The 13,126-nt window shown below is 33.6% G+C and overlaps 1 protein-coding gene across 1 annotated transcript in view; it reads left to right on the forward strand.

Annotated features, from left to right (window-relative positions):
* The first annotated feature begins 1,677 nt into the window (after window positions 1-1,677).
* Window positions 1,678-13,126, forward strand: part of RASSF9 (Ras association domain family member 9) — a 46,884-nt gene continuing 35,435 nt past the window's right edge. Inside the window, exon 1 of the mRNA XM_023504324.2 lies at window positions 1,678-1,997. Within this exon, the coding sequence (XP_023360092.2) occupies window positions 1,951-1,997 (47 nt within the window). The 5' untranslated portion in view covers window positions 1,678-1,950. The remainder of the gene's footprint in view (window positions 1,998-13,126) is intronic.

Here is a 13,126-nt window from a genome sequence, read left to right on the forward strand (position 1 = left end):
GTTTTTCCTGGTGCCACTGCAGCATCATGCAAAGCTCAGCACATATAGAGCAAAGGAGAAATGTGAGACTGCAGTTAAAGCAATTTCTTTGTCATTATTCCAAGGGAAAAGAAGGGCCAAGAGAGTAAACTGGGCTTCCTAAAGCCCCCTGCATTGGGATGATTCATATCTGATTACTCACTTCAATATCCTGCCTTTTTGAAATGGATGCTTGGAAATCAAAAGTGGGGGATGGGGGAAAAGTGAAGGAGAGGCAGGATATATTCCTGGATGGAGTAAAAAAAAAAAAAAAAAAAAAAAGACCCTAATTAAGAAAATTCAGTTGGATACCTAATTTAGATAATTTTGTTTTTAGATTAGCTCCAGTTCCCGATTCCCTGCACACCCACTTCACGCCTATCCAACAGATGCTACAATCGAATCATTATTTTTACAGTATTCTAGCCCTAGGCTTTACAAGAAATGGCATGAAAGCCCCTCCTCCTTCCAATATCTATCTCATTTCCTCAATCACTTCAAATACATCCAAAGTATTTTCTTTCTTACTTCCCATTTCAATTTAGAAAATCATAGACCCAGAATTAGAAAGTACTTGTAGGCCTGTTGAGCGAAATTCTCTGTTTTACAATAAGGGAAAACTAAGTCTTAGAACAATTAAGGGACTTCTTACAAGTTACTCAGGAAGCAGTGGATGAAAAATTTGAACCCATAGCTGTGTTGAGAGCCAGTATTTTTTACCCCTATCTCTTGTTGGTATATAAGCTGGGTGGAGGCATGCAGAAAATTGGGGACAACAGGAACTGATCCGGGAGAAAATTTTAAGTCAGGTGTCCAACAGAAACTACCTCCTTGACAAGTAAAAACAATTCTGAGGAAAACAATCCTGAGGATAACCTTTGCTTGGCTACCCAAGTCTTAAAGCCAACCCTAAACCCCAGATTGCAGATACCCCAGTTGTGAGGCCTTGATGGCTTGTACCCAGTTGTCCATTACCCCCAAGTATCTTCTTTCTTCCACTCCAGCGAACTCTTTCATTCTGCCCTTCCAACCACAATCTCTCTATAAATACCTAAAAACAGGTCAGACAGACACTAATGGCTTTGGAACACAAGATCCACTCAAAGATATTTCCTTCTAAAAGGAAAAGGGAACCTTAACTCCAGCTAGATATGATCCCATAGTTTACTTTATCCCCTCCCTCTTGCTACTACTATTTGGCCAACATCTTTAAAAAGCCCCTACCCCCTGGCAGGAAGATTACTGTTAGAAACCAGAAATAGTAGGCAAAGGGTGTTTTTCCCAGGACTCATCAGATCTGCTGAACAAGATCAAATTACTTTTCATAGGCTTGGGTTAAGATGGTAGAGGCGGGGAAGGGGAGTCATAACAGGGGGAATTCTTTTTAATCCTTTTATGTGTGTTCAGTTCAATTGGAGGGAGAGGAGGGGAGGGTGCAATTGGGAATAAAGGGAGAAAAGAGAAAGTTTCTGTCTTCGGGGAAGTGTCCATTCCTTGCCCATTACTGTTCCCATAAGGTTGGCAGGTCTTGATGTTGAGTAAGTCTGCAAATAACTTAAAAACACAATAGAAGGGCTTCCCTCCACCCCCACTCCCCATCCCTTTTTTTTTTTTTTTTTTTTTTTTTTCTTTTCCTGCTTATAAATGCCTTCCTCGAGACTGAAGCTGGGCAGGACTCCAAAGGAGCAACAGCAACAACAAGCAACTAGCTGATCAAAGTTAAGCTGCCAATTGCACAACTTTGAGCAACTCTTCTGGCTGGGCTATTAAGGAGCTGAACCAACCCAGGAAGATTTGAGAAGAAGGGGAGAAGAAGGAGATCTCTATATCCTCCCACACACACACACACACTCCAAAACCTCTAGACAGACAGACAGACAGAACCACAGTTTCCCTTGGAATTGTTGATGTTATTAAACTGCTCCAGAAATCATGGCTCCTTTTGGAAGAAACTTGTTAAAGACTCGGCATAAAAACAGGTAAAGCATCTGTATGTATGTACTCTTTTTTTTTTTTTTTAACACCCTACTTCAACTCTTTTTGTGTTTGTGTCTCTGTGTGTCTCTATGTTTCTGTCTTTCTGTGTCTCTGTCTCTACACCCCCCTTTCCACTCCACCAGTCCCAGTTTGGCTTTCTTGACAGAATAGCTTCTGGGGAACCAAAAAAACCTTTAGCCAATAAGGACTTACTCAGTACTTACAACTTGGAGAGATTATTGTTGTTAGCGTATTTTGATCAAGGGAAACTAGACATTAGTGTAAGAAACAGTAGAGAAAGGAATATTGTTTCCCACTTTGCCCTTCTTTCCTCCTTATCCATTTGCCTATTCAGCATGCTTTGTCTTCCTTCTCTCATCCTTTCACCTACATCCCAACAGGACATTTTAATGAGGAAATCTGAAATCTATTGATTTATGTTCCCAAATATGCTGAGATAAATTTTGCCCAGACAAAAATCTAAATTGGGTTTTTCTCCTGTTGAAATTTTGATGCAAATACAGTATAGAATTTGTATAAAGATCCTTATATATACTATTGCTTTCCAAAATTTATTATAAAACTTTAAAAAAGATCTAATGAGACTGTCCTAAAACTGGGGGGAAAGAGGGGTTCCTAATGGAACATGTAGATTGAGATGGGTTTTACTTGTATGGACTGAATCTTTAAGTCTTTAGAACTCTCTATGCGGATGATGAGAACCAGTTGTCTGAATATCTTGTTCGGTCCTCTCCCTTACCTTTGATTTGCTCTGCTATTTCCAGTCTATTATGCAAAAGGTGGAAATTCAGTTTAAAAAATGGGTGTGTGTATGTATACTTTGAGCTGGAATGCTTGTATTAGTATCTATTAAAGGGTTTTCTCTTTAGATGTTCACTTTTTTAAGCTAGAAAAAGATCTCAGGATAATTTTAGATACAGATTTTATTTTTTGAAAGTATTTACTTTGGCATGGGCACTTTTCCACTACTTTTCTTCCAATCTTACCTGCTTCTACATGTCACCATTTACTTAGTGTAAATTTAGAAAGCATACAATTACATGATAGGAAATAGTGTAATTATTTTTAAGTGTCTCTATGGAATTATAGACTGATAAAATGTTAATGCAGATTTCTAGCCTTTGATTTCCAAACTGGAAAATGTGGTTCTTTGAATAATTCTGCCCCCTGATTCTAACTCTACTGTTCTTTTTGTTAACCAAAATGCCTTTAAACAAAACACATCCCTCAAAAAAAAAAAAAAAAACTTCAGCTTTTAAAGTGTCTCCACCATAGTTTAACTTGAATGTGAGTTTCCTACTACTTAAACAAATCTTTATCTATTCATTAATGAAAGCAATGAAGCCTTTGAACATGTTTTAATCTTATTAATGGTTATTCTCTTAATTAATGTGTTAATCATGGTAATGTATAAAAAGAATCCATAGAAAGAAAAATCACCATTGGTTTTACAAAGTAATATTGGTCAGTAGGAATTTGAAACTTTTAGAATTTATATTGTACCATTAAATTATATTGTAGTTATTTGTAGAATAGTTCACTTATTTCAAACTTAATAGTTTGGAAAGTATTTCTATATACCCCTTAATAAGACTTATTCACTGAGGTTCATTCTCCATTCTTACTATGTCAGTGCTAATACTAGACCAACTGCTTTGTAGATATATGGAACTGCTTCCTTTGAAGAAAGTTCTCGAAGCTCTTTAAATCTGCAATTTCCAATGCATAGTAATGATGAAAAGGTTTTAAAAGTCTACTTCAGAATAGGAGGATTTCATTTTGGAATGTTTCTTTGAGAAACTGGAATGCACCTCCTGATAGAGATGCTTTGTCAGGAATATAACATTACTGGCAAAGGTGGGACATTAGCAATGGAAAAATATTTGGTATACTAATGCAAAGAACTGTTTTCCTTTAAAGACTTTTTATGTATGATTTATTTTAAAGTAGTGAAATCACAGCATGTCTGGGGATATTTTGAAGAAGTGAATATTGTAATATTTCTAACTGAAAATGGCAAATATACCACATAGGCACAGTGCAGTTATCTACCATTAATGACCTTTCTCTTTCCTAAACAGTTAGGATTGTAATAAATTACTTTTATAGCCTGTAGAGGGGAAACTGCTGATGAGATGGACCTGATTGAGTTCATCTGTTGATTTTTCCTAGGTTTCAGTGGTTTTTTTGGTTTTGTGAACAAGTTTTGTTGTGCAGATAGAAAGCAAAGCCTATCTAAAAAGAAGATTGCATGGGGAGGAGAAAAAGGAAACATCCTCTTTCTTATGATATATAAATTTGAACCAAAAATAGATTAGTTATACAATAACTGGTTTAGGTTAACTAATTAATAATAGCATAATTTACTGAATAACAATAGCAAATGATGGACTCTGTTCCCTATTCTTAATACTGAGTGCATACCATATTTAAGATAGGTTTTTTTCTATTTTTACTGAGTCTAAATTTTCTTCACAGAAGCTAGGTGGCGCAATGGATCTAGTACCAGGTCTGGAATCAGGAAGACTCATCTTCCTGAGTTCAAATATGGCCTCAGACACTTACTAGTTTTTAACTCTGGGCAAGTTATTTAGCTCTGTTTGCCACCATTTCCTCTTCTGTAAAATGAGTTGCAGAGGGAAATGACAAACCATTCTAGTATTTTTGCCAAAACAAAAACAACAACAACAACAACAACCCCCAAAACAAAATGTGATCATATATAATTAGATGCAACTAGCAGATGTATTGCATACATTATTGTATTAAGTCTTTAGGTGACATCACATAAGTAAAGATGCACCAAGATATCTATATTAAAAAAGTAAACTGAAAGGAGAGCTCAGACATAATTGTTTCACTATTAGCAGGAGAGAAAAAAGGAGGGGGAATGAAGAAGAAGAGGAAGGGAAGGAGAGGGGAGAGTGAGAAAAAGGGGAAGAAGGAGAAGGACAAGAATAGTACATGCGGTATTAGAGATTTCAATCCACACATTTTAGACTTTTGCATTTTCTAACTTTTTTTCACTTTTATTTCTTTAGAAGAGTTTGAATATATTTCACTTAGTATTAAAAAAAAAAAAAAGCTAAATATTCTGAATAGAATACATGAGAAATGAGTTTACTGAAAAAAACAGAGTGAAGTAAGTGAGCCTTCCAAATTTAGGAATGAAGGACTGGATTTTTGGAAGCAAATCATAATTAATATGAAACTAGAAAGGCTGGTACTTTATAGAATATGGTAAGAACATAAAGGCTATTTTATTAGCCATGTGCAAGGTGAGCTTAGTTCTTAACACAAAGAGGCTAATGTTTCATAAACTATCAGTGAGGTTTGATAGTTAATATCATCCAAAGCCTAAAGGGAGACAAAGAATTCAATAGATTTAGAAACAGAGCTACCATTTAATACAAGCAGCCAAGCCTCTCCCCCTCTTTTCAGTCATATTAGGTCAAGAGTATGGAGGGGGGAATTATGAAGATATTCTTAGTTCTTTGAAATATCATTGCATTGATTAAATTCTTCAGATTATCTATTCTTAAAAATTAAATACAACTAATTCTTTAAAATTACTTAATAGTAAATTAATAACTTCTGTTTTAATTGAAAAGTCTTTAAATTGCTTTTTAAAAATCTACTAAATTTTGAATCTTTCAATCTCAAAATAATTTAAGAATGTAATGTATAAACTGAAAAGTTATTGTAATTACAATTGAATGGTATTTCAAATAAGGCAGCATATGAAAAAAAAAGTGAGAGAGCAGTGGAAAATACATTTCCCCCCATTCACACTAAGTTTTTAAGAGAGACAGAGACAAAGAAAGAGAGAGAGAGGGAGAGAGAGGGAAAGAGGGAAGAAGAGAAAGAGAGAAATAGAGAGAGAAAAAGAGAGAGAGAGAGAGAGAGAGAGAGAGAGAGAGAGATTGATTTCTACTTGGTATTTCTGTGACCAAAAATCTTCCCCAAGAAGATGAGAGTGAATTTCAAGATCTCTTTAGTCCAGTGAGATGTATTCTTTGCTTTGACTATGAAATAATAAAATGTTCTGTGACTGAATACTAAAACTGACATATATCTCTATAAGCAGATTTTAGGTCACAATCAAGAATGAAAAGAATGAAGAAGGGAGAAAGTTAGAGCTCTCCTTTCCATTAAATTATTCAAATCCCTACCTTTTTTTCCTTTGTTTGAGGTAACTGGGTAGCTTCTACAGCTCACAGAAAGTAGATGAGCAACAGAAAGCTTGTTGACATGCAGCCATTCAATAACTAGATACATAATTGGAAAAAGAATAGGATTGCCACATCATGCCAATGGACATTTTTGTGTTCTTAGCTAACAGACTTTCAAATGACATCTGTAAAAGGCATTTGTTCATTTAGATAAGAATTTTTTAACAAAATATTATTTTTAAAAAAATGATTCTTAGAATCATTCCTTAACTCTTTAATATATATATGTAAATATACATCTTTATATTCTTATCTATATTTATATATGTGTCTGTGCTTCTGTCTGCATGTCTATAGCCATATCTATATATGTCTATGTCAAAGTCTAAGTCTTTATTTTTGTATCTTGTCAATAGGTCATTAATCATTTATTAAGCTCCTCTCAGATTACAAAAAAAAAAAAAAGAAAAGAAAAATATGGTCCTGACTTAAATCCAATTTATTACTTAAAATATATCATATCTCTGATTTGTGTTGTGCAGCATGATAAATATGGAAATATGTTTAGAAGAATTGCACATGTTTAACATTTACTAAATTACTTGCTATCTAAGGGAAGAGATGTGGGAAGAAAGAGGGAGAAAAATTTGAAACACAAGGTTTTGCAAGGTTGAGTGTTAAAAATTATCTTTCCATTATTTTGAAAATAAAAAGCTATTATTAAATATTTTTTAAAAAATAAAATGTCTGTATCCACATCTATGTTTATATGCATCTTTCTACTTATCTAGAATATTGGATTATCTCTATAAAATCAATTATGAGGTACTTGCTGAAAAGCTAGTCAATGGTCAGTTCATTAAGTGGGTTCCTCTGACACTTTAATAATGACTGTTAACATACCACTTAAAGTATGTATTACTATTCTTACAATTATTCTATCCTTACAATATAAGGCAAAAGTTAGGAAGACTTTTCTCCCATTTAGGGTGGACTCCCTGTGGCCAAACTCTTAAAATAGCATGGCTAAGACTCCCAAGGCTAAGCAGACATAGATAGACTCTGATCTTCATCAATGGAAGGAAAACCTAGGTAATAACATCATAGACTAATCTAAATATTTGAAACTACTTTATGAGTTTTGGAAAATTACTTAACTCTGCTGGGTCTTTATTCCTTCACTTTATAAACAAGGTTTGAGCTAGATGGTCTTAGAGGGTTATATCCAGTTTTAGATGTATGGTTATACTCTTATCCTACTTTAGTATATATTTAAATGATCTTACAAACCTATTATATTAATAATGACTGGCATAGCACTTTGGTTTTCAAAAAAAATTTGCACATCTTTCTAGAAATCAAACCATAAATGGAATGTGAGTTATATTAATCTCATACTAGACACTGGGAATAATGCAGAATTCAGTGTATATGATAATAAATGTAGATATAAAATGGTGACATTTAATTTAAAGGCCCTTTTAGAAGCAATGGAAATTAATAAGTAGTACTAGAATAGTGGAAAATCTTGAAATGTTCAAATCCTGGTTCTATTTTTTAGTTCCTCTGTGATCTTGGGTAATTATTTCATCTGCCTACGTCTCAATTTTGTTTCTTCTTGTCGTTTGTTTCTCTGTAGGGTTTTATTTTGATTGTTGTTTCTTAATTTGTAAAATGAGTGCGATGTTATTTAATTTTTAACTCTCCTTACAGCTGTAAATATTGTGATACTATAATTAATAAAGAACATTAAAGTCATGATTATTATAAATAATAACTATTTGTCCTAAGATTTTTAACGATAAATTCTTGTGTGTTTACCTTGCTTTAACTGCACAGAATACTTATTATATAGAAATGGATTAGATGTATTTGTAGCATTTAATATCATAGTTCTATTGCCAAATAGGTATTCTATAGATAATAAATCATTCTTTTAAATGATAATTAATAAATCATAGTATTTTAAAGACCATTTTAATCTTAACAATGGCACAAAATTCCTCCTATTTGATTAGGTGCTGGAGATTAAAACTTTACCTCTGTGGCCAAGGCCAAAGAATTCATTGGCTAGGGGCCAACTTGCTAGCAAGGAACCTCTATGATGTTAGTTAGACTGACAGCCCACTTATTCATCTCAAGGACCATACTAAAGGATTTTCCAGCTTGGTAGGACCTGTCTAAGCCTGCAGTTTACTGACATAACTTTTGGGAAAGCAAAGAACCATACTATAATATATTAGGTCCAATTTTCCCCAAGTGCAAGGCCAAAAGATGTCAAATATTTCCACAAAGCTTCCCTTATGTGCCCTCTTCCCCTTCTTTGTGTGTGCATGCATGTATGTGTGTTAGTGATAGTGATGGTGATATCTACTTTATATGCACTGCCCAGACAAAAATAATTATGAATCATTGATTCAGAAGTAATCTATCCCTATCCCAATGCTTTCATTTTGTAGATGTGGTTAATGAGGCTCAATAAGGTTAAAAGATTTGTCCAAAGATAGTAAGTAGTAAGTGATATGGTTGGGATTTGAACAAAAGTTCTCTGACTCTCAGGACCATGTTTTATTTTATTTTTTCCCCTACTGCACCATGGTCCAGGGAACCTTAAAGTCAGCTTAGTTCTTTCCATTTCCTGGCAGCCAGATAGACTAATCAGAGCTTACTTAGTATGACTCCCTTAATAGAGAGAAGAATGAAGGTATTGTGATAAGGAGTGGCAGAAGTTAATGGCAATCTTATCACTCTGTGATCAATATACTTGGTTACCCAAAACATTGTCAATTATCCTATATTAGTGTGTATACATTGGTCTTTTAATAATGACTTAAAAATCAAACAACTTTTCCCAAGTTAGAGTTGATTTTTAATACATATATGCCTCCAAGCAGTAAATTATAGGAATCTCCACCCTAATCCCACACTGTATTCCACCTATTTCTTTCCCCACAGTATCCATTAATTTATTCCTTTGTAACTAGACAATAGAGTCTCATTAAGAGCAGGTGTTGAGATATTTTTTTTTTTTTTTGCTACCAATAAAAGCAATATCAACATTAGTTTATGTTTATATAGATTAAAACAGGATTATTTTCATTTTAGAAAAGCTGAGGTTCACAAGTTAGATCAATATATTTCCCTAAATATTGTATGCTGTGGGTGCTTTTAATACTGTTCAAATAACAATGGGTAACCGAAGAAAGGATCAAAAATACTCAGATTGACATTTGATCTCCCTGATGTAGTTATGATCTCAATGACATAGATCAGTGGTTCTCAAAGTATGGTCTAGAAAATTCTGGGGATCTCTGAAACCGTTTTAGAGGGTCTACAAAATTCAAAATTAGTTTTTATTTCCAATATGGTAAATGTCAATAAATATAACCCAGATAAACAAAAATGCCTTGGAGAGATCCTCAATAATTTTTAATAGGATAAAGACATTGAAAACAAAAGTTTGAGAACCACTGATATAGATCATTCTTTGTCAATCTGTCAATGTACTCCCCTATAAGGAATTACTCCATGGCTTTGGCTTTTTTTTTTTTTTCTGGATTCTAGAGAAAAAAAAAAGTTATAGAAGAAATGGGAAAAGAGGGAAGATGAGTCAAAAGAGGAAAGGAAATTATCTAGGTGATGTGAAGGGGTTTGAACTGATGAAATAATTCAGAGATTAGAACTGAGGAGGAGCAATTTGGAAACATTTTTGGAGAAATTAAGAAGCTCTGAAGGAGAATAATCTCATCTTAAAACTGATTCAGATTTTATTTCAACATCAAAAAAGGATGATTAAAAGAAATTATAGATAAGAAATTATGAAGGATTAAGTATAGAACTTGAAAAAGTATATTCAAAAAGGAAACTTAGAAAGTAATAGTCAAGAAAATGGTAGTTAATGAAGAAAATATTAGTGGAATAATTAGAAGGTAAAAGTAATAGATCCAGAGAAGCTCTCAGATAAGAGTTCAGCTGATAAGGGTCAAAGGAAGAAAAAGAAATGGTGATTCTTTGCTGTGGTATTGGTGCTAGGGGGTATTGAGGCAGTAACTTGTTAACCTGATAAAAGAGTCCTATTGTCTTTCATATTTAAAGATAACAAAGCATCTTCCATGATTTAGCAAAATGTACCTACTTCTGTAGATTAAAATGAATGTAAATAACATTTTCAGATGAAAGCTTTAAAAAAATGTTGCCAATGATTATAAAGTTTTTAGCAGTCATGGAGAACTTACCAACAAACCTAGATTTTAAAAAGAAATATAAAGAAGATGTAATCAGTGTCAAGCAATGGAGAATGGAGATAAGTGCATGGCTCAGTATTTTAAAAAATTGCATCAGTATTGTCATAATGCTAAGGCTTATTACAAAAAGAGTTGGTTTTTGTTTGTTTGTTTATTTTTCCTTATTTTGCCTGGGAATCACAGTGTGCCATGGTGAATAAAAATCTGATTTAAAATCAATCCAGGAAGATCTAGATTCAAATCCTACATTTGATCCACATAGGATATTTGATGGTGAGGAGGAGGACCCGTTCTCAGTAGTCTCAGTAATTCTTTAAGACAACAACTTAATACTTATTGTGTATCTAATTTATACTTTAATATACTTAACATCTACTGGTCATCCTGACATCTAGGGGAGGGGTTGGGGGGAAGGAGGGGAAAAATTGGAACAAAAGGTTTGGCAATTGTCAATGCTATAAAATTACCCATGCAAATAACTTGTAAATAAAAAGCTATTTAAAAAAAGACAACAACTTAAAGAGATATTACAGACCTTTATTTAGAGAGAGAAATTCTTTATCTGGGAGCTTCCATAGCAATGAAATCATAGAGAAAGGCCCTATCCTTATTAGGAGAAAAAGGAAAAGAAAAGGAAAGATGGAACCTTTCATTGGGATAGATGGGATGATGATAATTGAGAGCCTGCTCAGGTTTATTTTGCTTCTGTTTTCTCTGCCAAATAATGCACTGGTATGTCAGAATAAAAATTACTCATACTTGATAAATCAAGATAACTAAGAAGATAATATAAGAGTAACTGCCCTTGATAAATTCATGTCATCTGGCCCACATGAACTATATCCACACATGCTGAAAGAACTAGCAGGTGTGATTTATGAGCTACTGTCAGTTTGATGGATCATGAAAATAGGAGATGGAACAACAAGATTGGAGAAGGGCTGATGTTCTCCTAAGTTTCACGAAAGGGAAGAAAGTAGAGTCTTCAAACTATAACCAATGAGTGTTATTTTGATTCTTGGGAAAATTCTAGAAAGATGACTAAGGAGATGATTGATGAATATCAAGATTGGGAAGCATTAATTACGAAGAGCCAAGGCTTCAATAGGGTTAGGTCACACCTGACCAATCTCTTCCTTTTTGGGCAAGATTTAAGTAGAGTTTAAGTAGAGTTCACAAATCTCTAGGAAAGGATATCTGCTCTAGAGGTGAGGATTTCAGAGATCATCTAGTTCAAGGTTGTTTTTTTTAAAGAGAAGGAAAATAATGGGGGGAGAAAATGAGATGACTCCCAAATGATCCTATGGATTATGTCCTTTCTTTCCTCTAAGGAAAGGAGAGAGAAGACTGTTGGAATGGCAAGATGTCTCTAGTGGAAGAACCCAAGGATCTGAGCTTGACTTTGTCCTGTTGAACATTATTATCAATGATTTCTATAAAGGCATATATGAGATTTTCATCAGATTTATGGATGATTCAAACTGTATATGTGGGCAGTTGAGTAGCTTTATACTGAATGATAGGATCTAAAAGAATCACAAGAGACTTGAATTTTGGGCTGAATCTATTTAAGATGAGATTCAATAGAGATAAATAATTTATGTTTTGACCAAAATTTTACTACAGCTTCACAAATACAAAATAGACAGGAATAGATAACTCTTGTGATTTTTAAAAATAAAATATATTTTATTATTTATTTAATTAAAAAGTGATCACTATTTTAGTGTCTATTAATAGACACAAATTTGATATGACATGTGATAGGGCAGCCAACAAAACCCAGTCCTAACAATAAGAATGGATTTTGCTGCCTCAAGAAGTGATGGGTCTCTCTTCTATGGACATATTCTAGTAAAGGCTGGATGATCATTCACTGAGTATATTAGAGGCTGATAGGTGGCATAGAGGGCAATAATACCAGACATGAAGTTAGGAAAACCTGAATTGAAATCTAATTTCAGATACTAGCTTTGGTGACTGGACAAGTCACTTAAACTCTCTCTGCTTCAGTTTCTTGACTGTAATGAGAATAATGATAGTACTTATCTCCAAGGATTAATGTAATATTTAAGGTATTTTAGAAATTTTAAAGTTCCAGATAAATGCTATTATTTTTATTAGCATTCCTTTTTCATATATGTTGAACTACATAGCCATTGAGGACCCTTCTAGCTCTTAAATTTTGAGATTTTGTGACTAGAGTAGCTCATATGAAAGAAATTACATGCTGGATATCTAACATTCCTCTGATTTTTGAAGCATAATAAGAATGCTAATAATCTTAAGGAAACACAACATTGACTTGACAGTTGGATTCAGAAAGCAAAAGCTCACTTAACATTTTTAAGCTTCATATCTGATTGATTTTTACTGACTTTAGTTATCCCAGTTTTCATTGACTGCTTAGAAAGTTCCACATCATCACAGATCTTGCTTTTCTCTATTTTTTCTTATTCTTGTAGGTTAGGAGATATTGATTCAATAACATGATAACCTATGAGTCATTGGGTAGAATTAGAAATGACTGGCAGATTACCTATGGAATTTAATCAAGTATGACCATTTTGCACATGGATGGAAACTCAAATCCTGAAAATTCTTTTCAATGAATTAATTGATGACTATTTTAAAATGTTACAGCAGAGGAGAGTTCATTTGTGCTGACCATGTCACTGTATTGCTCAGAAGACT

Source organism: Sarcophilus harrisii, chromosome 5, assembly GCF_902635505.1.
Source record: "Sarcophilus harrisii chromosome 5, mSarHar1.11, whole genome shotgun sequence".
NCBI classification, from domain to species: domain Eukaryota; kingdom Metazoa; phylum Chordata; class Mammalia; order Dasyuromorphia; family Dasyuridae; genus Sarcophilus; species Sarcophilus harrisii.